General features: G+C 43.8%; 2 protein-coding genes across 5 annotated transcripts in view; one reads left to right on the top strand and one right to left on the bottom strand.

Annotated features, from left to right (window-relative positions):
* BMPR1B (bone morphogenetic protein receptor type 1B) overlaps positions 1 to 9341 on the top strand; it is a 240448-nt gene extending 231107 nt beyond the window's left edge. For both annotated transcript variants that reach the window (XM_050338657.1, XM_050338658.1), the window contains 3 exons: positions 1564 to 1739; positions 3084 to 3214; positions 5505 to 9341. In XM_050338657.1, the coding sequence (XP_050194614.1) occupies positions 1564 to 1739; positions 3084 to 3214; positions 5505 to 5630 (433 nt within the window). In that variant the 3' untranslated portion in view covers positions 5631 to 9341. The remainder of the gene's footprint in view (positions 1 to 1563; positions 1740 to 3083; positions 3215 to 5504) is intronic.
* Positions 9342 to 12638: 3297 nt separating this feature from the next.
* The window catches only part of UNC5C (unc-5 netrin receptor C), a 257370-nt gene continuing 243097 nt past the window's right edge, over positions 12639 to 26911 (bottom strand). For all 3 annotated transcript variants that reach the window (XM_050338645.1, XM_050338646.1, XM_050338647.1), the window contains 4 exons: positions 23695 to 23844; positions 23297 to 23461; positions 19430 to 19608; positions 12639 to 19193 (listed from right to left, as the gene is read on the bottom strand). In XM_050338645.1, the coding sequence (XP_050194602.1) occupies positions 19028 to 19193; positions 19430 to 19608; positions 23297 to 23461; positions 23695 to 23844 (660 nt within the window). In that variant the 3' untranslated portion in view covers positions 12639 to 19027. The remainder of the gene's footprint in view (positions 19194 to 19429; positions 19609 to 23296; positions 23462 to 23694; positions 23845 to 26911) is intronic.

Below are 26911 nucleotides of genomic sequence, written 5' to 3'. Positions count from 1 at the left end.
AGAGGTCAGCTTTGAAACTGTGCGCTCCCTGAAGTATTAAAAAAAAAAAATTAAGAATTCTGTACAAATCTTGAACTGAAATTATTCAGAGTGAAAGGAAAGGCAGTTTTTATGTGCTCTTCTTACCATTCACTTACCTACCAGGTTTCTTGTTGAGGCTTTTGCTTTATGAACCTGACCTTTCTTTAGGACACAAGAAAGGAATATTTTTACTTTGAGGAACAGAGGCCTAGAAAACAACAACTTGAAAATATACTATAAAAATTTTCAGGGAAGAAATTCACACTTTGCAGGCATACCTTGCCTGGCAAATACAGAGCAGCACACTGCTTAGCTATGAACGAAGAACTAGGAACTACCAAGTATTGTTATTAAAGAAGGTGAAACATGCATTTGTCACAGTCCAAATGGAATTTACATTATGTACTTGGCTTGTTTTCATACTGAATCCTTCCTCAGGCAGCATTTTTCAGGCAACAGCAGGGAACAGGAAATAGTTGAAAGGGGTGTGCTCTGCTGAAGCTAATGATTCTAGTAAAGTTCTTTGTATTTCTCATTTAATTTGAAGTATTGCAAGATGTTTCAGGTCACTGGATTTATGTTAAATTCTTTGAGGAGTACAGAAGTGCCACCAGCATATATATGATTTAAGGACTGTGTAGGTGACTAGTTGTACCTCAGACTCCGCTTTTTTTGGTCATTTTCGTAACAGTAGGTGAAAAAAAAATTGCTGTACATGAAGGAAATTACAGGGATATAATTATTCTGTGAGCTTTTGTTGTATCCGTCACATTTAAAATATGTCCATTTGGGAGATGGAGAAGATAAAAACAGATCTTTTTAAGCAAACCAAAATACATGTATAATGAACCTCTAAAAACATTAAAACTGATACAGCTGACTCTGAGTTAATAAGAAAAAAAAGCTTCCAATCACATAACTAATGGGAATTTGTTTACCATTAGAGAGATCTTGTCTCTTCTGGTCAATGTGTGAGGTGTGACACATTTGCTTAGAGACATAAATGTGTAAAAAATTCTGTGTCTACACATCTTGATGTGTAAAGATTGGAAGAGATCAAACATAATGCATGCGGAAAATAACAGATCCATCTTCCTCGCAGATATGATTTGCTGTAGCTAAGTGATACTGTGCTATGTAGTATCCTCCATTAATTGCTAAGACTAAAGCATTAGGTGGTGGAGTATGTTAGGAAAACAGCCTTTAATGAAGATTTGATTGTTATCACTAACATTAGAGCTCGGGCTAATGCTAATGAAATCTCACAAATGTTACAGCATCCCTGTTGAGTCTTATCTCCATTGTGGTTCTGCATTTCAATGCTTAACATAGCCTCAGGCAGGTCAGCCTTTTAAGGAGGATTGCCTTCACACTAAGACGCTTTTCTTGCAAAAATTGTTCCATTAAGATTATGCATTACTTTTGACCTTTTTTGAGAGTGGATGTGGTGTGAACATCTTACATTTCCCATCTAAATTGCTTTCTTTTCAAGCCACTTTGTTGCATGTCTGATGCCCTTTTTTTCTCCTCCTTTTCTTTTAGTGATACAAATGAGGTAGACATCCCTCCAAATACCCGCGTAGGAACAAAACGTTATATGCCTCCTGAGGTGCTGGATGAAAGCTTGAATAGAAATCACTTTCAGTCGTATATCATGGCTGATATGTACAGTTTTGGACTCATCCTCTGGGAGATAGCAAGGAGATGTGTTTCAGGAGGTAAAGAGCTGGGAAATCGCTTTTAATTATGTCAGTGAACCTCGAATCTTCCATTACATCTTTTTCTCTGGGTTATTGTTTTTACAGTAATAAACAAATGTGAATAAACAATACAGGTAACTCTCTTAATATCTATTCTCTTCTTGAAACTTAAAGTATGAGTCAGTGCTATTTCAACAGCAGAAATTTAGACTGTAACTTAATGGCTTGTTTGAAGGCAGCAGATGCCTGTTTTGAAGAGAAGTATGGAACTCATTTGGGGGCCTTTTCCAAAAGCATCATGTTTCTGCTGGACTGTGTGTGCTAGCTAATTTAGCAGAAAGAAGATAGTGATTTCTTTGCTTTGGTTAGAGTTATATAAAAGGAGGAGAACAAATAATGTGGGGTTTGCTGTGCTACTATTTGAAATAAATAATCCGTTTACATGACAAGTAGCAAAAAAAACAGAGAGAAGTGATACTTACTACATCTCTGTCATACCAGTGATGTGCTTAATTTCTTTCTGATCAGGCAATGAAGTTGAGAGGACAGCAAAGATAAAGCAATGCAGCCAGCTGCAGACTCAGGGCATAGATCCATCCTTGTTCACATAAGCTGTGTGTGCTTTCTGCACTTAGAGCTTAGTGTAGTGCAGAAATGATGGGTGTTATTAACTCTCTTTTGTCACTGAGAAAGTTAAATGCAGAGCAATGACTTGGCAGCAGTTAAGTGCCAGTTTGGTGACAAGAGTAGAGCGTGTCTCTCTTGGGTCTCCGCTGCCTTCACCACACTTCATGAGTCTTTAAAGTCTGCAATATTGTGCTGAGTGCTTACCCTAGAGGAGCTGAATGTCACTGATCAGCAGCATGATCCCTGTGTTTAAAACCTGGTGAAGTGTATTGCAGTGATGTGATGTTAAATCTGTAATATTTTTGTCGTCGTTGCTATGCACAAAGAATGGTACCTTATTACGTTCTGAAAAGGCACAGAATGCCCTTTAATATATTCCAGGTCCAGTGATAAGAAAGAGACCTAACTCTGTTAAATTACTCTGATACAGACCCTATACTAATAGCTCTTTTCTGTGAGAACATCATGGAGATTGCTGGACTGAACAGCAGTGGTAGAAACTGTCTCATTTGGCAAGTAACTACACTTTTGGATTAAGATACCTGGCCAGTCTTTTCATGGCAGTGGTTACACTGGAATTTGACTGTGGAATAAACTTCTACGGCAGGAAAATCCTTTTAAGGAGAAGTACATCTAACTGTTAAACAGTATGGCCAATCTGTTATAAAATGAGAGGAGAAGAGGGTAGTGGAAGTTGTTTTCTGCAAGTGACAGGCAACTAATTGCTTCTTTCAGGAATAGTAGAGGAATATCAGCTTCCCTACCACGACCTTGTGCCCAGTGACCCCTCGTATGAGGACATGCGGGAGATTGTGTGCATCAAGAGACTACGCCCCTCATTTCCCAACAGATGGAGCAGCGATGAGGTATTGTCCCTCTTAAAATGCAGTCTGTGTCTTTAATCAGAGCAAGTGAGCGAGGCTGACCCAATTCTGCATCATTTTGAGGGAGGAGGACATTTACCACTGGTGATAGCTGCAGTCACAGTGTAATGGGGCTCAGGCAGGAGCATGACCTTCTCAGAGAGCCCCACTGAAGGGTTTCAGAGCCCCACGGGCCATAGCCTATGGTATTTGCAGCAGGTTCCTCATGTGCTGTGTACTAGATCCCACAGTGATAGCAGGCTGTGGTCAGACCTTCTTAGTCTCTCTGTTTGCTTCTTGCATTCATTTTGCTCTCTGCTCCTGGCAGTAGCTAGCCAAAACTTTCTCTTTTGTAAGAGAAATAATTTTCTGTAATGGAGTGGCAGCATACTTTGTGTACTGGCAGCTACTTCAGTGTGTACTGATGTTTGGGCTGTAATTCCAACCTTTTTCCTTTATTTTTTTAAGAAGGAAATACCTTCTGTTTCTTTGAAATCAAATGAGCGTACAGCTTTTCTGTGATCACAGGTCTGCAGGTTTGGAAACACAGTTTTACTGTGATTTTGTGCTAACATGAGCACAAGATATTAAGTTTCACTTAGGGTATTGATAGGTAATAGCACTGACTACAGTAGCTGGGCTGCACTGCACTGAGGGGCACCAATTGCTCACCCTCCTACATCTTACAGAAAAAAAGTGTTCATGTACCTATTTGCATTTTAGCAAAGAGGACTACGGAAGTGGCCTTTCAGAGGAGATGCAGTAGGCAGAAAATGCTTTCCATTGTAAATTCAGGAGGTGAGAGGGGTGGGGAGTATCTAAACTCTCCCTTCTCAGCATCTGTAACAAAGCAGAGTTGTGCTTGTGGGATCAAGAGATGAACGGTTGAGGTGGCACAGGCAAACCTGCCAATGGCTCTTGAGATGCTGTGGAGGAAGGGTCATTAAACATATTAATTGGTATAGTTTAATGCTGTAAAAGTTTTCTACAGTCACAGAAGACAGCTGCTGTTTGGAAAGAGCAGCATGTAGATGAATATTCTGCAGGTAGATTTAGGAGGCATGAGATGGAGGCACTTTGGGAATGGGAGGCAAAAATGAAGCTTGAGGATTTGTACAACAGCCAGTGTGGGAAGGTCTAATCAAAACTCACCTGCCTCATCCTCTCCCTAGCCCAATCCCTTTCAGTCTTTGGACTGGGATTGTAAACACTGGAGGAAGCTCTGTTAGTAGCAGTCCTGGGAGGGGCTTTTGCGTGGTGGCATGCAGTATGTGTTTGATCTGCCGTCACACATATTGAGGACTGGGGAGGCTTGTTGTTCTTGATTAATTGGTTAGTGTCCTCAGTAATCCCACTTCAGGCGTTCCAGCATTAAGAGGTAAATTTGTTATCGGACAGTGCTTGCGTATTATCAAAAATGCATTTATAAAAATGTACAGTAATCTGAAATGTGTTCAGCTGGTCTGGGCACTACTGGTGGTGTTTATGTGTAATGCCTTTCAGGCTCTGCACTGCTTCTGAGCCAGGAGTCTCATGAACCAAGACTTCAGTGAGATGGAAAACTTCTGTTTTCCTAAGTAGCAAGTAAATACTTCAGGCAGCATAAATTCATAGGCTTGTGGGGTCATCACCCAACTGCAGTGGCTTATGTGGTGCTTTATGTTTGGAAGAAGGTGGTAGAGGCAGAGCAGGAATATGTGCTGCTTTTCCAGGATGTCAAAGGCAATGCTGAGGTGCTGCCAGCAAGGGAGTTGTTGCTGGGAGTCAGAGGAGGATCTGGCTACGTTTCAGAAGTGAGCAAGAGATGGAGTAGGACAGGGCAGAGCTGAGCTGGGTGCTTGTAGGTGACTTCACAGTGTGGGTGGCTGGGCAGGAGCTGTAGGTGCATGCTCGTGCTGGTCTGAACCCAGAGATTGGTTGCTGGCTAAGGAAAACAAATTCCACTAAATTTATGCAGCAAAGGGCTCGCTGTACAGAGCCACACTTGTGCAGATCAGGCTGCACGGGTTTGGGGAAGGGGAAATAAGAAAAGGGCTTTTGTGGAGTGTACAGCCAAGTCTAGACTATAACTTGTCAAAAATTATAAGAGAGTTTTCATGTTTGGAGAACTCTCCTTAAATACAGTAAACAAAAGCTTTTGGAAAGCACTATCAGCCAGCATATTGGGTTTTTTTCCATCTGCCCTTAGAAAAGACCTTTTCCCTTCAGCTTTTCAGCATTTCAGCATTTCAACAACTGCAATCTCCTCTTCCACTGATCCAGATGCGACTTTCTCTCCTGCTTCTCTCCACAGTGCTTGAGGCAGATGGGGAAGCTGATGATGGAGTGCTGGGCTCACAACCCTGCCTCCCGGCTCACAGCCCTGCGGGTCAAGAAAACACTTGCCAAAATGTCAGAGTCACAGGACATTAAGCTCTGACTCTGCCAGAGGCAGCTCTCGTGGAGGCCCATGGAAACGGACTTTTCTTGTGTAGGCAGAAGTCCTGAAGAGGTATCAAAAGTCTTCACTAATAAGTACCTTGAAAAGAATCACGCTTAAGAGCAGCTGTAAGTTTTGAGGAGACTATCCTTTGCAAATATCACCTGAATTTTGACATACGAGATTGAAAGAGGCTTGTCTGCCCTTGTTTACATGGGGAAATACAGTTTTAGTAACTGGTTTAAGGTTATGCATGTTGCTTTCCATGAAAGCCACTTATTATTTTATTATTATTATTGTTATTATTATTATTTTGATTGTTTAAAAAAAGATACTGCTTTAAATTTTATGAAAATAAAACTTTTGGTTAGAAGTAAAAAAGGTATATTGTTACATTAAAAAATTTGGAGGGAACTGCTGAAAATGAAAGCAAACCAACTTTTCCATTTATAAAAAGACTATTGCACTCCAGCATTAAAAAAAAAAAAAAAAAAAAGGTGAGTAGGTCTGTGTAGCTCACAGGAGCTGTAATGGAGACCATCTTAAAAGCCACCTATTTGTAGAGATAACTTTCCATAACCCTTCATGTGCAAGTGGTTCTCACAGGACAGAGGTGGAGCCCAATTACATCCTTGCCATCACTGGTGTGGGTGGCCAACCTTGGGGAAGGTCATCCTTCGTTTAAGGTAATTGGGAGCTATATGAATATGGTTTAGTGTGACTTGTTTGAAGAAGCTCTTCATGTTTCCAGGAAATCTGATGGGGATAGTACCCTGATGATAAACAAGTGCCCCTTTTCTTGGCTTTTTTTTTTTTTTCTTTCTTTTCTCCCACTGCAACTTTGCGTGTGAGTGGATATGAAGTACATATTTGGATCCGCTGGTGAATTTGACACTGCTGTGACACACATAAACAACTGGTGGATAAGAGGAAGTTCCTTGTGAGAAGGAATTATTAACTTGCTCTTTCATTTATGTAAAAGTGAGGGACCCATCTACAACCACAGTTGAGGAAAAAAAAAATAATCTGTGTTCCCCTTTTTTAAGGCAAAGTTGAAAACCTCAAAAATGCCCATCTCTGGGGTGGTAATTATTTTTTTTTAAGTGTAAGGAGACCTGGTGCCTTGTGTCCATAAGACATGACAGGGAAGGAGTATGGGACTTATGTGGGTGATGAGAGCTGGGCACCACAGGCGCAGTGGGAACCTGCCTCCAGCACTTCCCCTGCTGAAGTGAGAGACACCAAACAATTTGGCTCAAACTTCATCTGCACTACTATTTTGGGTGGCCTTCCAGCAGCCTCCATACCTCTGGCAGCCACTGCACAGTAGTGACAGGCTTGGCTGCCAAGCTGGGGCTGCGTAGCATCGTAGTTCCCAGCAAGAGGAGCTTTTATGGGAGTAGAGCAATGGGAAATGTAATTACTGCCTTTCCCTGTTCCTCCTTCCTGAGGTTGCAGCAGTTGCTGCAATGCTAATACTACAGAAGGGGAAATGAGAGGTGAAATATTCCCTGTGAAGTGTTTTCTTTGGAAAGGTTCTGTTCTTCATCAGATTATCAAAGCTGAGCTGCGTGGGAGTTACTGGTTTACCCTTTTTTACCCTTCTTTTATTTTTTAAAATTTTCTTGCCTGCCTACGTCCTGTTTCACTAGATGGTGTTCAGCTTAATATTGAAATAAGTCCTTACAAATGCTGCTTTGATTATGCTAAGCCTATTTCAGAACTGAAATAATTGCCATGCTGGATTTAGCCTCAGCACTTCTGTAATGCTTCTTTTTTTCCCCCTTTTTGGACAAAACTGATTTATTTGTGGTAGGTAGGTATATAATTGGGGTTTAGCTTCACAGCTCCCTAAAGGTATTTCTAGCTGGAAAAATTAACATTTTATACTTTCAAGCTAACAGAGAAAAATGTGCAGGTTCAAGAAAACCAGCAAGACCTCCATGATTATAGGTGTCAAAAGGCTTAATCAGAGGATTTTTGTTAATTAGAGTGCTTCTTCTTCAGTGCAGTTTCCCTGCCCAAAATTGCCAAGCAATGCAATATGAAAAGAAAATCTCTGAGAATTAAATAGTTAGCATTAGTTACATTAGTACACCAAATCCTGACCCCAAGAGAGATGATGCTGGTTTCCCTGTCCTTAAAAAACAGCGTGCTTGTGAAGCTGAGAGTAGTGTGCGCTCCACGCCTTGGCTTTGATATTTGTGGTCCAAAATGAGGACAGCCCAGCCTTCCTTCACGTTTTTTGTCTTAGCAAATGGAGCCATGGGGTTTCTAGTTTCACTCCATTTCATAAACGCCAGCACAGCTCCGTATAACCAAGGTTTCTGAGCTCAGAAGATGCGGATGGGACCGCTGACTTTGGCAGCAGCTGGGACCAGGCTCAGCGGATCGCACCTCTGAGCTTGGTCCCTGCGGGTCCCAGGTAAGCGGTCACACAGCAGGGATGCCTCTTACCTCCTGTGTTTAGGTGTGTTTCACCTCTGCCTTCCTGAAATAGATTTGATTTTTATTATTATTTTTTAAATTATCGTGGCTCTCCTGAGAAATGTTTTGGAGGGTGCTTTTCCCCCCACTGGCAGAGGTGAGGCATGCCATGCCCCGGCACCTGCCCTCAGTGTGTTGCAAAAGAAAGGACTGGTTTTCTGAGCAAGTTTTACCTTTTTTTTTTCTTTTTTTTTTTTTTTTGGTCCAAGAGAAAAGGATCTAAGATACTGGTTGATAGGTTACATAAAGTGTGTATGTTAAATGTTCCAAGTTTATGTGTTTTCTATATATATATATATAAATATATATATATATTCAGTTGCGAGTCTGGAATAGCTCCAGTATTGTGGATTAAGAGTAAACTATTATGGTTGATAAAGCACTAAATAAAGCATAATATTTATTTATGAAAATGCATAAATGACAAATCACTACAACAGTGCTATATAGGAAAATAAATATATATATATATATGAGGAGACACACACTGAGAAAGCAAACAGTCTGCAGTTGTATAACTAGTGCCTATTTTCTCCCAAGACTCAAAAGGCCAGATTTTGCCTCAAATCTCCTACCCACTCTAATAAAGGGTATTGTAAAGGGCTATTTCTAAGGCCAGAAAACAGCCTAAGGCAAGTGTGGAGGTTGTTTATTCTAGCACTGTGACATTCGAGTTACTGCCTGCATGGCTGACTTTCTGTAACACTCAATGTGTCATTATTATGCTTTCAGCATGTACAAAGACGACAGGTTATATGTTTATTTTGCCAGGTGTGGCCTTTTAATGTCACTTCCAGATTTTGGTAGTTTCACAGTGCACGTTGATGAGGGCTTGGAAGTCAGTGGTGAAGATAATTGTGACTTCAGTGCCCACAGGTCTAGAAATCCACTTTTCAAATGTAAATCACTGAAGGAAGTTTAGTTTAGTTTCTGTCTGGCATAGGTAAGATGGCATAGGTAAGTGGGAGAAGAAATTAAAAAAAGGAAGAGAGATGCCATCTAGCAACTGCTATCCTTTCTCTAGCACAAAGTTATTTCTATTAAAGAAAATGTTGACAATGTAAAGACTAAGAAACTAATATGTGTTCTTTTTTGAGAACCAGTGCCTTATTAAACCTGTAAATACTGTAATTAGAAAACCTGGGGAACAAACTGTGTTACGTTGTATTTGTTCAAATTGTATATGGTTGTTTTAACGTTCCCCCCCAATAAAATTGTTTCCATCTCCCCATGACAGAGATTGCTTTTACTTCTATTTCCTTTTCACGTGCTTGAAAAGCACCATCTTTGGGTTTCAGATCCCTGGCTAGATTATTTTGACCGTGCCTCATTTTATGTATTTTATTTTTATAAGATTTTTCCTCTGAGCAAACAAGTAAACAGCAATAAGCTGCATATGTTTCCACTGGCATAAAAAAGCATCACTCCTTTCACAACTCAGTGAAGAGAAAAATAGTAATTAAAATAGTGTTATCACTAATAGAGCAGTCACTCGCGTTTTGAGGCTGATTATGTAAATCTATAGGAATTTGGCATTTGCATAATATTTTTTTGAGACGCCCCCCCTGCCCTTCATTCTGCCACGTATTTATGAATTTTGATTACTATTTTTAATAGCACAAGAAGCACAAGAGGTCATCTGTGCACAGACTGAAGATAGAATTCTCAGCCCCGTGCTTCAGGTGAGAAAGTTCCAGTCTACATACACAGCATCAGCTGAAACATGGCATTGCTTAATGCTAAGAGACATTGGATCATATGTACCTCTACATGTGGGGAGATATTTGTATGTAGTTGTACTTAGAGCTGGAGCGCTCTTCTCATTCTGCAGTGCTGTGTTCCAGATTCAGCTCAGTGTTTCTTAATGTTTAATTGCCTTGCTGGTTATTTTCAGAGAAGTGTGTAAACAGCAACTTGCCCTGAGTTGCCACCTCCACGCAGCCCCTGTAGCCCTCCTGCTTTGCCCCAGATCAGTGATCAGTGGCAGAGCATTGCAGTTATTCTCCGGCAGCATTTCTACAGTCCCTTGACCTGGCCACATCTAGGTAGGAAAGCCCTGTGCTTTGTGCACTTGTCCCTGGCTGTATCCCATGTCTCTGTATCCTTTATTTTGGGGTCTGTTTCTTGTCACTTCGGCTGCATGGTGCTGAAGGGGATGTGGTACTCCAGCATAGCTTGTTTGGGCTGCCTCTTCTCCAGCATGCTGCTGAGATCAGTGTTTCTGCAGCTGCTTGCTTCCTCCCATCCTGCTTGCTTTGTCCTAGCTTAACTATGGCTTTTGGGGGCAGTCTTAGGCTCTGTTCTCATTTTCTTTCCACCTTGCTAGGTGCTATTTAGCCTTGGGCTTAGCTAGCTACCTGTGTATCTTCTGCAACTGCAAGCAACGTTAGGACTGTTTCCCTTCCATTCAAGGTTAGCAGTCATGCTACTGTCCCAAAATTGGAGCGCTGCCTCCTTGTCAAACACACTGAACCATGCCTTTCACTACTTGGGAAGGAGAGTCACAGTCCCCCCTTCAAATGTAGCAACACTGGAACAGACCTTCCAGGAGTTTCAGGAAGAACAGGTAGTTGTCAGGTACCTCAAGGATAAGTCCCTGAATATGAGGAGGGAACTGCTGGGCCAGTGCAAAGACTGCATGCTATGGCAGACTCCAATCCTTAGGGGTGTCAGAAACCAAAGGAAATTCGGCAATACACATGGACAAGGTGGGAATGATGGGATGGACAGAAAAGAACTTGTCTGTTGTGAAGGCTGAGTATGTAAAGGGAAAGGCAGACAGACACCAGGAAATCTAAAAGCAGTGACTGTCCAACATGGGCACAGTTTTGCAGAAACCAGCCCTGCCTGCAGCTCACCTCTCTTTAGCTGCTGGACCACATGGTGGCCAAAGTTACCATTGACAAAGTTGTGCCTTTTGTCCCTTGGGATACAGATCCTCCCTTCACATCATAGCTTCAAGTCCTTCATATATAATCATACTATTCCTACTACAGAGAAGATAATCATAAAATAATAAAAAAACTGAACAATTTTCCCTCCATGTTCCCAAAGGTCCAATGGCTTTTGGATGGAGTAAACCTGCTGCTGGTGCTTGGGCACAGCTCTGAGCCATGCTCGATGTGCAATGAGCCATGCCCAGTATTTCATCTGGACTTTCAGGTGTCAGGTCTTGGCTCAGTGACCTGCCAGTCCCCAGTTCTGTTCCAGTAGCTGCAAGGGACAACTGCATGAGCTGGTACCGTGGGGCTGCCTGCCCTCCTGGGAAGAATTGCTGACTCTTGAGAGCCACTAAGTTACAGAAGCCAGCAGGCAGAGATTGCGTGGGAGATGGAAGAGCCTTGTGTTAGTGATACACTTTGTTAAGGAGCGTTAGCTGTCCCGTGCTCAGGGAGAACAGCCTGAGCAGTTGTCTTCTGCCTGCCACGTAGCTGACATTAAAAATTGCAATGGCAGGAATATGGAATAAAACTACCTTACACCCTGGGAATAGCTTGCTGTAATCCAAGCGTGCTAGGGATGGGTTTTTAAAGGTCTGCACTTTTCCAGCTGGGCTGCAGGGTCTCAAAAACCTGGCAAATGCACTTGTCTCCAAGTTCTTGGCTTTTGGGCTGTGTGCTGTTTGGCTTCATATGCTGCTGGAGTGTTTCAGCTTGGACTTATCTTGGCTTGCCGCTTGCAGGGAGAGCTGCTGAACAAGCACGTTTCTCTGGCGCACTGTGAGGCTGGCATGTGAGGGGACAAGGGCTGAGTGTTGCTCAGCGTGGCACAACTGGAGAGCCCGAGGGTCAGCAGGCAACCCTGCACCCCCAGGGGATGGGATAATGCTGCCTCTGGCCCATTATCACCTCCATAATGGGCAGGGTGGACTCCTCAGCCTGGGGCTGACGCTCAGGTAAGGGGCTGGGAGTAAGAGATGCCCATTTCCCCACTGTCCCCCCATACCCCAGCTGAGAGGAGCACCATGCAGCTGTACTGGAGAATTGCCTCTTGCACTTCCAGAAATTTTATACTGAGCCCAACAGGTCTAACAAGGCCAGGAGGAACAACTACAGTGGGGAGCGGGTGCAAGAAGAGTGAACGTCGGTGTTTGAGCACTGTATCCAGCTGGCTCAACGTGGATGACATAAGCAGGTATTGCTGGACAAAATAACCTTGCCCAAGTGGCATTTATTTTGCTTCTCAGTCAAAGGATACATTTTCTTGCCTGTTGCCTGTTGCTTTTCTCTGCCTTTGACTGTGGCCACAAAATGCAAACCCCAGGAAGACTGTCTGGGGCAAGCTCCCCTCTAGCAGCTGGGGAGGCATGAGGATTTATAAAGTGCAGTGAAACAGCCTGCAAGGGCATGTGGATGTCATGAAGGGTATCTTTGGAAGGAGAGTGCATCAGAAGGAGTTCATATGTGCAGTAACACTTCTTTTGAGGAGATTTTTTTTTTTTTTTAAAGAAACTAAATAAAAGACTCCACTTTCCATCCAAGCTTCCAGGAACTAAACAATTGAACACAAAGTAGTGGTACATTTTTTTTCCAGTTGCTTATAAATATAATTTATTACCTGTTTAAAAATTCTTTCTTACACTTTGTACATGTCAGGCTGACAGAATAAATGCAGGCATTTACAAACAGAGGGAAGGAGAAAAAGGGAGGGGGGTAAGAGGCACACTCAGAACTAGTAAACCACATCTCCACTGTACACCAATACAAATAATGCAATGGCTAGCACTTCTCCTGTAGTAAGTCAGTCTTTAGAAAAGGAATTGCATAGAAGATACAGCAATAGGGAAATCAAAACCAAAATATTTCTCCAGATCTGAATAGCAAAGAAAACAAATCCCATGAACCCTGGTAGAGCTGTGACATGGGAAGGGGAGGGAGAAATGTGATACACCTGGGTGGCACAGATGTTTCATTTCCTACAGGCCCTCCTTCTTTGCTTTGGAAAGGTACTGAAGATACCATCTTAACTTTTTTTTTTTTTTATCTCACTCTTAAACAATAACAAACAAAATATGTTTTAGCAAAAAAAGTCTACCATGCAGATATGAGAAAAGAGTAATGCCGGGTAATGCCACAACTTCTGTCTCAGCTGTGTTACACACCGTGCTTCAAAGTAGGTTATTGGCTCTCAGCTCCGGTGTTTTTGCAAGGTACTTTGGAAGGTCTATGGGAGAAGAGTGTTTTGCCTCTCCTTCCTAATTTTGTTTACTTTCCAGACTGATTTTGCTTTTTATTTGTATCGTGCAAGCTCCCAAATTTACTGGCAAGTGGTAGCAAGAGCCAGCTGGCAGCAGCCAAAGCAGCTCTGGGGGCTCTGCAAGCTTTTCTCATCTAGGGGCTATTGTCCCATCAGCTGCAAGCTGGCAGATGGGGACCGGAGTGCCAGTGCTCGGAGAGCTACCTCGTCATTCTGGGAAGGCCCTGCCTGATTACATCCTGCTTCTTCACAGGCATCCAGAAGGTACTTACATGCCATGGCATGGGATGCTTTGAGAGAAGAAGGCAGGCTTTGTAAGCAGTTGAGGAGACTGAACCAGTACTAAATACGTTTAACTAACACCACAGAAAAAGTGAAATACCTATTTAGGATACAGGTTTGTGGGAGCTCTGGATTATCATTGCTTTTTTGCACAGAGAGAGTTTCTCAAAGGACTTTCAGATAAAGGGATTTTCAGATTTCAGGGAACAGTGTCAAGCTTAAAGGACAAGTACATAAATAAACTAAATGCTCCTCTACAAGCAAGGAGCTTGAGCTACCAAACTTGAGGGCTCATTTCCGTGACTTTGGTTAAAGTCCAATTCCAGTTGCCAGTTTTTACTCTGTTGGCTTTTGATGTTTTGCCTATTTGACCTTGCAGTGATGATACAACACCGAATTTTGACCTTTTCCTTCCCAAGCAAAAGTTGGTAATAAGAGGATACCCATAACTAACATCAGAGCTAAAATCCTCCAGCACTAGTCCTTTGTTTTCTCCTCTTTGTCTGTGTGTATACACACACACACACACAGACACTTCACATCTCTGTTAAATTCCCACTTCGGAGGATGTCTAAGATACATACTCCAGCATTTAAAAATCTGCAGTGCAGCTCATTTTTTGAACTCAAGGTTTCACACATAAGCTAGGAATGGATTGCGGTGGTGACCCCAAAGTGAGTAATTCATTGGAATCCCTGTGGGAGAAGGGCCGAAGGTTTGGTTTCCATTCACAAACCACTGACATCTTTGTACTGCCTGGTATTAAGCAAGCCAGCCTGCAAACAGTAAGTTACTTCATGGCCAGATGAGAGCCAGAGTAATTCCTGAAAAAAACTTCTGAACACTCAGTAAGAAGATAGTTTACAAAGTGTCCTAGACATGAGATTAAAAAAAACCCCAACAAAACCAAAATCAAGCCAACCTCAACAGTATCATTGTGTATAAAATTAACCTCAGAGCTGTGGTAACTACTTGGCTAGAGCATACAATGGTCTAAGGGCCCCCCCTCCCCTCCCTTTCCCATACCCCCATCCCCAAAAGAAGAAAAAAAAGGAGAACAAAAAAGAAACTTATTGTAGGTAGCAATACAAGACATTAGGACACTGTCCACAATGACAGGCTTACAGCATGTAAATACATTTATTCTATATGTAAGCAACAGAAATAGCGAGAAACCCAAGGAACAGACATGTTTTGCTCTGTGGGTATTGCAGACTCCAACATGTCTTATGAGTGTCTGCATTTCTGCCAGTGAGACAGAAAAAAGTCTCAACCTTCCCTGGAAGCAAATACTGGGAGACCCTCACTGCTGCAAAATTTTCAAGATTCAGAAATTTTGGAAAAAAACCCAACCGAACCCCAAAGTTACCCTACACACTGACAGTCACCTTTACAAGAACACAACACAAGAAGAACTGAAGAAAAAAAAAACAGGTGAAAAGGACTGCCTCCAATAAATGGTTTACTTGGAAATTAAAGGTTTTCCTCGAAGTCAGTAGATATTTTATATATATTTATATAATATATATACTATTTATAGCGCTAGTAATCAACGTAATGAAGAGATGGCGTGGAGAGCAGCAAGACTGCTCAGATACAAAGGTGAACAACTAAAATGATATGCATTTTAAAAAAGAGCAATAACTGGAGGATAAGAAGCCTGCAGCCTTTTTTTTTTTTTTTTCCTTTTAAAGCAGATGTGCTTACCTGACATAAAATGTTACAACAACTTTTAAGAGTCTGTTCTGTCTGCCAAACGTCTTTGTCAGAGCCATCCCACAGGAAAGCCTTTTCCCACGCGAAGTTGCTCGCCGTGGTGGCAGCAGCATGCTGGAGCCACCGCTCAGCCCCACAAGATGGCACTGTGTCCATACAATCCAAGCAGAAGGACTGCTGCTGGTTTTTCTCCCACCAATAATAATACCGTGAGCGGATCTGGCTGCTCTTGCTTTCCACGCTCCCTTCTTGGGGCAGCAGGATTGGAATGCCACCAGCCCCTGCCAGAGCCCTCTCCCACAATGCACACCCAGCCACTGCTGTACTCCAAGAAAAAAAAGAAAAAGCTGGGCAAAATTAATGCAGGGAAGTGTGAGGCGAAGTGGCAGCAGTGGCAAAGAATGAGTGCAGAGCTGCTGGGATGAGCTGTGACTCTGTGGAGGAACCTTCCTCTGCTTCTCCCTGCCCTGTCAGGGCCAGGGCAGCTGACACTATGCTGTGCTGGGATCCTGCAAAGGCTTATGGAGCAGGTAGGAAGAAACCATACAGCTCATGATTGCAGCAGGTGACAGAAGGTTTCTGAGCAGCTGGGGTGGAAGAAGAGCAGCTCCACCACCCAGTGATGGTGATGCTGCTGCCCCTAGTCATGTTCAGTGATGAATGGTTATGTTCCTCCAGCCACCTCTGTGGATGCTCCTCTTAATCAGAGTGTGCATTTTTCCTCACAATAAATCCCCTTTACTATGATGCTGTGAAAGGAAAATGCCCCAGAATACTTTAAGAAAGTTGTTCATCTGTTTTTCTTGCAGGAGGCATGAGAATGTAGGTCAGAGAGCTGGCAAAAGGAGCATCCACTCATAGCAATACAGATAACTATGAGACACTTTCTGGTGTGACCCTGGTGAGAAGGGTGCACACGCTGCCCATCTGGCAAAAGCTGAGAGCTGGGGAGCACCAGTGAGCCTGGGGATCAGCCAACACAGACTGAGCTGAAAGACAGGAAAGGGTCGAAGGACAGTTCAACTCATGCACCGCCTTGGACGCAGAGTCATGAAGGAAGGACACATGGGAAAGGTGAAGAAGCACAAACTTAAATACAACTGGTAACACCTTAAGATGGAAAAAAAAAAGCGGAGACCTATTTTAGTGCTCCAAGGTGAGTACAAGGTGTGGAGAAAGTGCAGAGCTGGAAGCCCCAGTCCAAACGTCCTGAAGTTGAAAGCAAAATTTACATTAGCATTGCAATGGGCTGCATCAGATGCCCAAGATGAAAAAGAAGGGTTGGCTGTTGAAAGAATGCCCATATAATCTCCACCTTAAGAGAAGGTGGGGCCTACACAGACTAAACGCAAACAGATTTTGAAAGTTACAATGTATATCCTCTGGTCTCTGGTTTTGACTGAAATGCTGGTTGGAAAACTGCCAGGTTACCTCCTACAAGGAAGGGAACTTTTGTGCTCACTGCCCCAGCGGTCAATCAAAACCCCCACTGGTTTTGATTGACCTTATTTACTGGTCAGGGAGCTGAGAAACAAAAGGTGCCAAGCCTATGGAAATGTCAAATGGAAAAAAAGGTTCAGATTAAATTTTCTTTTCATTTTGACCAATGACATTTTCAAAGTTACCTTCAAAAGCCGAATCTGGAAAGCCTTGGGGAAAACAAAACCAAAGCCACAAAAGAGAACAAGCCAACTCCAGTCACAGAAAGCATATGGAGTGGGAATATGTATGTGGGCAGGGGCATGCATGTTGTGCACAAAAGCAATAACCAGGGCCTGGCTGGAAACCTGGAGTGGGTGGGCTGGGGAAGAAGAAAGGCTTTTTGTGCCAGAAGTAGAGGACAGATAAGACTGCCAGTGAAACTACTGCAATGCTATGCACTCTCAAATGACAACCATTTTTGGTTTGCTTCTTTTTCAAAATTCCCAATTTACCTGTTTGTGGTGGCCTAGAGGGACAAACGTCTCCTGATCAGCCGGTGAGAACCTGCACCTCCCTGCCTAGGCAGCGGTGGTGGCAGGAGCACAGTGAAGGCAGCAAACTGCAGTACACGAGATTTCAACTTCACCACTCCATTGCCCTACACTGACCCACATGACACAGGCTGCAGCAAAGCCTGGGAGTGTCTGTGGAGATCACCAAGTGCATCTCACACAGAAATGGCCCAGCAGAGGGTTGGACTGTCAGTAACCGCAACCGTGGCAAACATCACAAGAGGTGGTGGGTTTCGGTAAAAGTGAGTGCCTGCAGCTCTGTGGGGAATGAACAGGAGTTGCTGGCTCTTAGACCATTTCATAACAAAGCAAACAATATGGAGACCCACCCTCGATGCACAAATCAGGTGGCCAATGTCGGTGCCTCCACATGCTTGCAAGACCTCTGGTCTTGAACTAGTGGTCCATATGTATTAGGACTGGGAGACAGCCTCTGGTTCACAGCCACCTTGGGACAAGACTGCTTCTTGGAGCAACCTGTGAGCACCAGGGTGGTGTAAAACATCCCAGGGAAGGGTGTTGGGACACATACTTGGTGAGTGCAGATCAGTGACTTCAGCAGAGTGTCACCAGTTTTTACTGCCTTTGCATCTGGCATGATGCACAGCAGTGCTAACATGAGGTGGGCAACCTGTGTGGGTTGGCAGAGGACTTTTTTGGAGGAGTACGATGGCTGACAAAGGGAAGGACAGATGTTATAGAGAAGAACATGTCTTAGAAGACCTTCAGGAAAGGGACAACAGGTTCCATAAAATCAGAAATTATTCATTCTGCTGCTGACAAAATTAGAAATAAAGTAATAATGGTAATAATAATAGTCATTATAATCCTTGCACTAGGTACTAATCAGTAAAAAAATTATCATAGTAACTTCTCTTTTATTTTTTTCTGGGTTTCTATTCCCTCCCCCCAACACTCTGAATTGCATATCTGGCCCCCTCATATAGAAAAGGGGTGGAAAGGGTGTGAATTGAAAACTAACTCAGATCCTGCATTCCCCACTGTCTTATAGCTGTTCTCCACACAGGCTTAGTGGGGCTGCTTCGGGAAAGGAAGGGAACATTACTTGTGTTCCTGCTTATCAGCCAGAGTACCTGCTTTCCAGATGCACACCTCTCAAACCCTGATTTTCTTTTTTTTTTTTTTTTTTTACAAGTAGGTCTAGGAAACAGAACGATGACAGAAGGATCATTGCGAGACAACCAATGTGCAGAATTGTAGCCAAAATCTGAATTCACCAGAAACCAATAATAGCCACAACCACCTGTCCATAGCCTTGTCTAGAATGGCTTTAAACAAAAAATATAAAGAGCCATGGACAGTCTCCTTACCCCTGTCCAGAATTTGATGTAAACAACATCCATAGAAACTGGGATTGTTAAGAAAGTTTATCCATATATCTGGATAGCAATAAAAAGCGTTTCCTAGGAAACTGTAAAATCCTGTACCAAGCAGTGTACAGCCAAGCCGAGAGGAACATTTTGTTGATTTATATTTTCAAGGTACAACTTTGCATGATTTCTTTTTGATCCTGTGATAATGTACAAGGAGAACATGTGTGAAGGTCAGGGCTGGTTTTTTTGTTTGTTTGCTTGCTTGCTTTCTTCTCTGAAATGTCTCTTGTGTAACTCATTGGTCTGGGTTTTCATTTCAATTCTCGTTTGCAATAACAGGGCATTACCGCTCTCTGCGTCTGTCCTTCCTGTTCACGCCAAGGCTGCATTAGTAATTTCCTTCTGCTGCCAAAGAAACAACTGTTTCATGTCTTCCCATTTCTTCAAGAACTGCTGCCAGCATGCTCAGGTTGCCATCAGGGAAATTCTGGGCTTCCCAGAGATCCAGGATCACACCGGTGGGGCTCGATTTTGTAGCAAAATAATTTAAGTACCTGCAATGAACCAAAAGGAAACTCAGTTTTTTGAGCTGCATGAAAACTACCTGAATTCATATGATTTCAACCCATCCCCATTGCTGGTGCTGTCAAGGTGTTAATCCCCTGTGCAGTCAGTCTGATCAGTCTGTACACCTGCTGTCACTCACCTAGAGGGACTTCCAACAGGACCCTTTTGCACGTACCTCCCTGGGCACTTCTCTGCCCAACCACACACAGGCAACCCTGCTCACCTGTCCAGTTTCAGCTTGTGGGCCAGCATCCTCCAGTCGTGGCCTCTGGTCTGGGGTGCATCCAGGCTGCTGCACAGCTTTTGCCTTATCGGGAGGGGGATGCTGAAAGCGCTGGGCCCTACTATGGTGGTGATGGTGCCCGCTGAGTCCATGGGAGGATAATCGATGCCAGTAGGTTCCTGAGATTGGAAAGACAGGAAAAAAGCTCAAACAACCCATCAGTTTTGTTACTGAGTGCAGAGACAATTGTAGAACTGTATCCTCTAAGACTCAGTGCTTTTTCCTGTAGCCCTCTGCCAATCAAGTGTTTAGGTTAGTCAACTGGAAAAGAGAAATATTTACAATCAACTTTGGGTAGACAAAAGACTCCCCCCACGGCTTTTTTTTTTGTGGGGCGAGATTACTACAGTTGGATAAAATTGAGACCAGCTTAATTAATCACTTACTAGAAATAATGAAAGATCAGGCACTTCAACACATTTCAGAGCAAATTGCTATTACTAGAACACAATTGGGCTGACAAAGACCACCTTCCCAACATGTCCCCAAGCCCCCCATGCCCCACCAAGTCAGCCCCAGGCTCACACCACTGATATACTTTTGGCAGTACCCAAGCTCTCTGAAGCCTCTGATGCTCTGCAGACCACAGACAGACAGTTAATACCACCCCAGGCACAAGCTGATCCCTCATTTTTATGCAGCTTTAACTCTGTGCTGGAAATAGATGGAGCTGGAAGAGATGTGCTCAGGAGGGGGCAGCCATCGTCTCCCTCCCCAAGACCAGTGCTGTGCTCAAAGGCAGTGTGGCAGCAAGTGTTTCAAAGGAAAAGGCACCTCCAAAACCAGCTTGTCCCCAGCCAGCTGGGAGGCTCCCCATGACACCACTGTTAACATGGCTCTGCTGGGAATAACAGCAGGTGGCTCTTCTGGGCAAGGATTTTGTCTTTTCCTTGGCCTGGAAGCACTTAGCACCCACAGGCTTGGTAGCTGGTAGGACAATGGTAGCTGGCCAATTTGGGTGGTTGGGTTTGTTTAGGAACAGCGATGTCCTCCAGGGTGGCTGAAAGCCCCACCAGACCTCACTGATGCCGACTGGCTGCCCAACTGTGCAATGGAGATGCCGTTCACATGTGCAGCACTTCCCACCTCCAATGCAAAAATCAGCAAGCATGGCTAGTTCTGCCTTCACGTTTCTCAATCTATTTCTCAATTTGGTCTCCTTTTCTGGCAGAAATGAGGGAGATCCAGATCACAGCCCCAGGCAGCCAGAAACAGTTCTGCTAAAGACTCGTCATTAAATGTCAATTTGTTTTCACCTCTGTGAGCTGTCTTGTTGCTTGATGTCAAACTGGCTGTTGAGAAGGTCCTGAAATACCTGAAACTATCTTAAAACCAGGTAACTCCTGATTTAAGCTGCCACTGCAAACCCCCCAAGTAGTTTCTTGGAGATGCTCACAGTCATGCAGTCTTTGATTTCCCACCTCTAAATGTATTCAAAGATGGAAAGTGTCCATGAGTAATGAACAGAATTAAACCTTTTGCCTCCATTCTTTTATCTACACCAATTAATTGTCTTACACTCTACAAATATGATATTTTTTGCCCCTCCTTTTTTTTTTTTTTTTTTTTTTAATAGAAATGGCATTTTAGGCAGTGAAATTTCTAACCAGGGAATTAACTGTAATGTCCTCAGTTAACATGGCAAATGTGACATTGTGACATCTGTACTTGGGTTCCAAGGCCCTGCATCACAGACTGTCTACCCCAACCCCACTGCTTCAGGCAATGAGTTATTGCCCAACTGTCTGGCAGCAGGAGCTGCCCAGGAGCAGGCAAAATTATTTGCCTGACATTGCTGCTGCCTGCAGGCTCACCTGCCCTGGGAGGTGGGAAGCAGCAGTAGGGTAGTGATTGGGGCATTTCAGACAGATAACCTTTTCTTTATATTCTGGGCCAAAGGACACAAGTGCTGCCCTGGCTCCCAAGTTTGCCTGCAGCCTCAGGTGTTTTAGGATTGCTACAGAAGGAACTCAGGTATCCATGGCATTGTCCTGTGGCTCTTTTGCGTGATTATCAACACCAGCAGATAAAAAGCGAGCTTCAAAAACAAATGATGGGAGACCTTTATTGCAGTCTTCCTCCTTGCTTTGCAAATGTGCATGTTTTGGCACTCATTGCATTTGTGGTTTTGAAGTCCCAGTGATAGACACTGTAAAAGCCAGCATAAAACAATTTAATCTGGAGAAGTCTTACATCCTTTGCAGGGGACTAAAAAGAAAGCCCATAAAGGGAGGATGCAGGAAACTGTGTTACTATATTTTTACTGCAGAGTGACAGAGGCACAGAGGCAGATCTAGCAATAAAGAAAGATGCCAGCACACTCCTGTAATGCCTAACCATTAGCTGGATACCACTAGCCTAACCTCAGAAGAAAATGTGAGGTACCCCAACTGAGATTTCCTGAAGCCTGGTCTGATGTCTTTATCACACTTCTAGAGACATACACATCTGCTTCCAGGTTCCAGGTGACTTCTCATCAAATCTCTGAGTTTTTGGACTTTTTCCTAGTTGACCCTATATGCCAGCTCTTGGCAGCCCAAGGTCCTCCTGCCCCTTGCTTGGGCTTGGGAACATCACAAGGTGTAAACAACAAGGAGCAATTTTGCAGGAGGCAGCCTTGAAAGCCGTGGTATTATTCACTCCCTCTATTCATCCTTGATGGATAGGATCACAGCACAAGACAAGAATATTACCCTGTTCCCTCTGAATCTATTACCAGGCTATATTACACACAACCAGCTGAAGATGATTATAGTGTACACTTGCATTTCATTAAAGTTACTTTCAGTTCTTTCTCTTCTCTGTGAGGTTAAATTAGTGATTACCTCAATGCAGCACTTATTACAATAATTGTTTAAGATGCTTGTTTTACCATCTGTCCTTAATGCTATGTAGTCCCCAGATGAATCTGTAACTGTACACCCACTAACCAAGCAGATGTTATGGGTAATAGCACACAAAGTTAGGGCCCTATAGCACAAGTAACTTTTGTCTCTGCTCTCACAGCCCTTCCAGAAGTCAGCCAGCAGTAATTGCTGCCTGAGGGTCTGCTTCTCGTAGCTGCCAAGGGTACCAGGAATAAAACCCACAGGCATATTCACTGAAGTCTATGCCACTTCACATCTGAATGTGTCACTTGGTCTTGGTCCCAAACTTGACTGCCCCAAGGAGCAAAAATTCTCCAGGTTCTATATAGCACTGGCAAAGATATTCCCAAAGTTATGATAAAATTCCTACTGGACAGTGTCAGCCATCAAAAGAAAAACTGCCAAAAATAATAGTCAGGATTCGTAGCAGTAGAAAAATACGAGGAGAAAAGTTTACTGCAACTAGACCATTTGATATTCCCTATTGCACAGCAGCTATTATGTGGGATCAGAGGGGAGTGGTTCATGAAACATATGGCACTGAAATTTTCCTATTCTCTTTTCTCCCTCTCCAGGAACATCAGGCATGATAGGTCTCATGGACTGCCAGGAAACAGGACCAAGCAGTGCTTTGTGAGATGCATTAGGGAGTGGTAGGAAAAGAGCTCCTCCACATAGACACAGAAAAGTAGCGCTAGCAGGGAGACCAAGGCTGCTCTCTTCACTCCCTTGAAGGAGTGATTCTTCCTTCCAGAAGAGAGAAACTAAGGAAAATTGCAAGAGGAGATAAAAAGCAATGATTTAATCTATTTTTTATGTCCATCACAGCAGTCAGGAGGAAAATCGGAAGCACTAAACAGGTAGCAATGGGAAAGGTCATACCTCCTTATCCCTTCCACATTCCTGCAGTTGGATAGAAAATTGCACAAACGTCATTTACCTCTGAAACAGAGCAGTTGAGCTGGAAGATCTGTCCTTCTCCTTCGACCTGCCGCACACAGAGTTTGCACACCAGCTCCAGGGTATTCAGACTGAACCTTTCCAGTGTGAAGGTGCAGTGCAGGTTTCTCTGACATCCACTCCAGATGTGGTAAAAGGGAATCTCCTGCAGGAGGAAAGCAAAAAAGTGGAGTCAGGGAGGGATTTGAGATCACAGTATGGATGCTATGTGACCAGAGACTGTGGGCTCCATGCTACTGTGAATGCAAATGGTCCAGGGGAAAAACTGTCCATGGGATTATAGCCTGGCACCTGGTGTTTTTCAAACACACCTGTGCATGACAGTATTTCTGTAATCCTCACTGCTAGGATCCAATGTGAATGTTTTGTGTTGCTCACCTGGTATTTAGCCAGCAGTTTGCTCTTCCAGAGAGAGTGGGCAATGTCGTGAATGGACAGACGGAGATTGTGAGTGCTTCCCTTAAAATGCAAAGCTTTGGGCTCCTCCAAAAGCTGCCCACCCATCTGCCGCTCAAGCTGCAGGACCTCCTGCAGTATTGGGATAAAAAGAAGAAAGTGGTCAGGTTTCATCAAGACAGCCCAATGGTCTTCTGAGTCCTCCAGACTGTCTGCTGTAGATGCTGTTAACTTGCAATAAAAAATACACAGGCATTGTGTTTCCCTGTGAACTGGAACTGTATTAGTGGATCTGAGTATAAGCCCCTCACCCCCTTCATGCAGCAGCAGCCCAGCAGAGATGCAGGCACCTGTCTTTGGGAGATGCAGTGTTATTTTGCATGTCCTTAATCAGAAGTTTAATTGCATGCTATTATATGGAATGCAAAGACTTTGCACACAGTCACTGCTTGAGTACAGAAATGGATCAGTCTTCTCCGTTGCTCATTAAACTGGACATCTAATGGTAGTTTTGCTATTTTGTTTTTGGTAACTCTTATTCGGTGTAGGTCCTGCTGATACGGGACCTGTGCATACCACTGGTCTTTCACCTTTGTGACCTCCTAACAAAATGCTCTATAACAGAGTGGTACAGGAGATAACAGATGCCTATGCTGAGACTGTCACAGGGTGGTGTGGAAACAATGCAAGACACTCTGAGCATTTTGTACATATGAATACACTGGTTCAGGGTTACTGAAATATTGATCATGTAATTAAAAGCTAGTGAGCCAAGAGTCTGGTCATTTTCTGAAGCTAAAAATAAATATAAGCCTTTAATTAATAAGACCACAGTGGAATATTGCCTACAAACAGCCTAATTGTAGACCACATGGGAGAAGCAAGTACAAAGGCACCTACATGGGCCCTGTTAGAAACCAAAACAGCCCATCTCCGTCATATTTAATTAAAAGAGCCATCCAACCAATCAGTCTCATGTGGCCAAAGACAATCACACACAGAGTGAGAATGCTCAAGGAATATATAGGCACACAAAACCAGGATACTACCCCAGGCCAAATAAAGGAGGTTCCATTTTAGCTAAGCTATTCCTGACCACATTCAGGGCGCTAGTTAGCATGTAAGAAAAGCCCCTATCCCAGCATATGGCAGACCCTGAAGCTAAAGCAATGTTTTTTTATTGGCTGTTAGAGGAAAAGAAACAAAATCAGGACACCTTTCAGCTTTAGATTATGCCAATGAATCAGTTCCAGCTTCTTTCTAGTGCCACCTAATTACTTTGTCAAGATGTCTAAAGAGCAATCAATAGCAATTATCTGATTACTATAGATCTTCATTATTTCCAAATTACCTCCCTGGAAGGGCCAGAAGACGACTTGTAAGCTAATTGCAGATGCCACCTCTCAGGCATGTGGGGCATGGGTGCCGAGAAACTGCTCCTGCCCGTGCTGCAGCAGCTCTGGGAGCTGCACTACTGTGGGGAAAAACACTGTGGTGTGATGCTGCACCATCCCACCCACCAGATCTGGGTGTCTAGTTTCAATATCCCACTTCTGTTGGGACCCTTTTGGTGACCCTTGGTCACCACAGCCATTCTACATGCTCTTACTGGAGGATGCTGAGCAGCCTGTGCTTCTCCCATGCCCCTTAGCTAATCAATTTAGAATTAATATGGCTGGTTCCTGCCATACGGCATTTAGTTTAGAGCAATGTTTATCCTGCTGGCTGGGACCTCTACGTTCTCCTGAGCCAAAACCTGAGCTGCATGTTCCTTGCCCCATGCTGAGGTGGTTGCAGCCCTGCCCACTGCCTCTCACCCCTGCTGTGAGGTAGGACTGTGCCCTTACACCCTTCCTAGAAGAGGGTGCTGTGTAAAGCATCACTCCATCATCAGTGTAACCAGAACAGCCACAACCTGGGCCTGCTCTTTAAAGGGGCACAGGCAAGCAATGGTGTTCAGTCTAAGCTGTTGCCTTCCTTCAGTAAGAGGAAACGTGCATTAAATAACTGAGAGAAGATCACAAGCCTGTTGTGCCCATTTTTGTGTGGTTGTGCTGAAGGCAGTTACTGTGCAGTATGAGGTAGGTTGGGGGATTCCACCCTGCTACAGCCTGAAGTCATTTGCTTGCCCCTAGTGAGGGAGGCAGCTGTTTTCATGTGCCTGTAGGCTCAGCCCCTGCCACACTGCCACACACAGGTCACACACCTCAATCTCAGAGCCACACATGAATAAACAGAATAAAGCAGCTGGATTTTCTTTGTAGTTATCAAATTAGTACCCTTTTTTTTTTTTTTTTTTAGCAGACTAGCTTAGGCACCCCAATCGAAGTGCAAAAATAAGCCTTAAAAAACAGAGGCCAGTGCTCGAGGTCACAACTACCCTTACCCTTGCCCAAAAAGCATTTTTGTGAACATCCCATCTGGGTGGCTTGGGACCTGAGGGGCAGAGGATGCTGCATGTGTGATCAGCGCTGAGCCCACACTGCTTTGCAGCCCTCAGGAACCTCACTAAGTTGCTCCCACAATAACTGAGTCCTTATTGATGAGAAGTCATTAAACTTCCCTACTGTACTGCAGGTGCTGGCAGTTGAGCAGCGAGTGCTTACTCTGCATGATGAGAGGGAAACTTCTGCTGGATAAACACTGCACTGTGTTTTATACTGCAAATACTTGTCTTCCTTTGGTGGCTGTTAAGACACATTCAGCATATGGCACACTCATTCCTAGTTGTAAATAATAACAGAATGCATTTGGTTGTCTATTAAAATACACATAAACCCCTAAAAGGCCCTACCAAAGCTCAGACACTTCACGCTGCTCTTCCCTCCCCTGCTATGCTTTGCCCAGAGCAGCCAGCCTCAAGACACCAAGATGCTGTAGCTGGTGCCTCACCTGCTGTCTGCAACTTTTCCTCCCTCTCCAAAATACTTTTAACCTCAGGTTCTGCTGGCCCAGCCCTGTTTGCATGCTGTGTCCCACACTCCTAGTGGTAATTGCCCAGTGAATGCCTTCCCTTTGGCAATATGGCAGTGCCAAGGATATCTTCCCTGCACTGCCAGGGCTGCTGTGGTACCAGCTGCTGTGAAAGCACGTGGCAAACACCCCAACCTTTTGTTTTCTTTCTCAGTAGTCACAGTTTGAGTCTGTCTCACAGGGATAGTCAGTACACACTGGTTTTTATGCACTGGTTCATATGCAG

The sequence above is a fragment of the Myiozetetes cayanensis genome, unplaced genomic scaffold, assembly GCF_022539395.1.
Source record: "Myiozetetes cayanensis isolate MyiCay16 unplaced genomic scaffold, myiCay2020 scf7, whole genome shotgun sequence".
Classification (NCBI taxonomy): Eukaryota; Metazoa; Chordata; class Aves; order Passeriformes; family Tyrannidae; genus Myiozetetes; species Myiozetetes cayanensis.
Note: the sequence above shows the minus strand (reverse complement) of the source record. Positions and strands in the feature narration are given on the sequence as shown.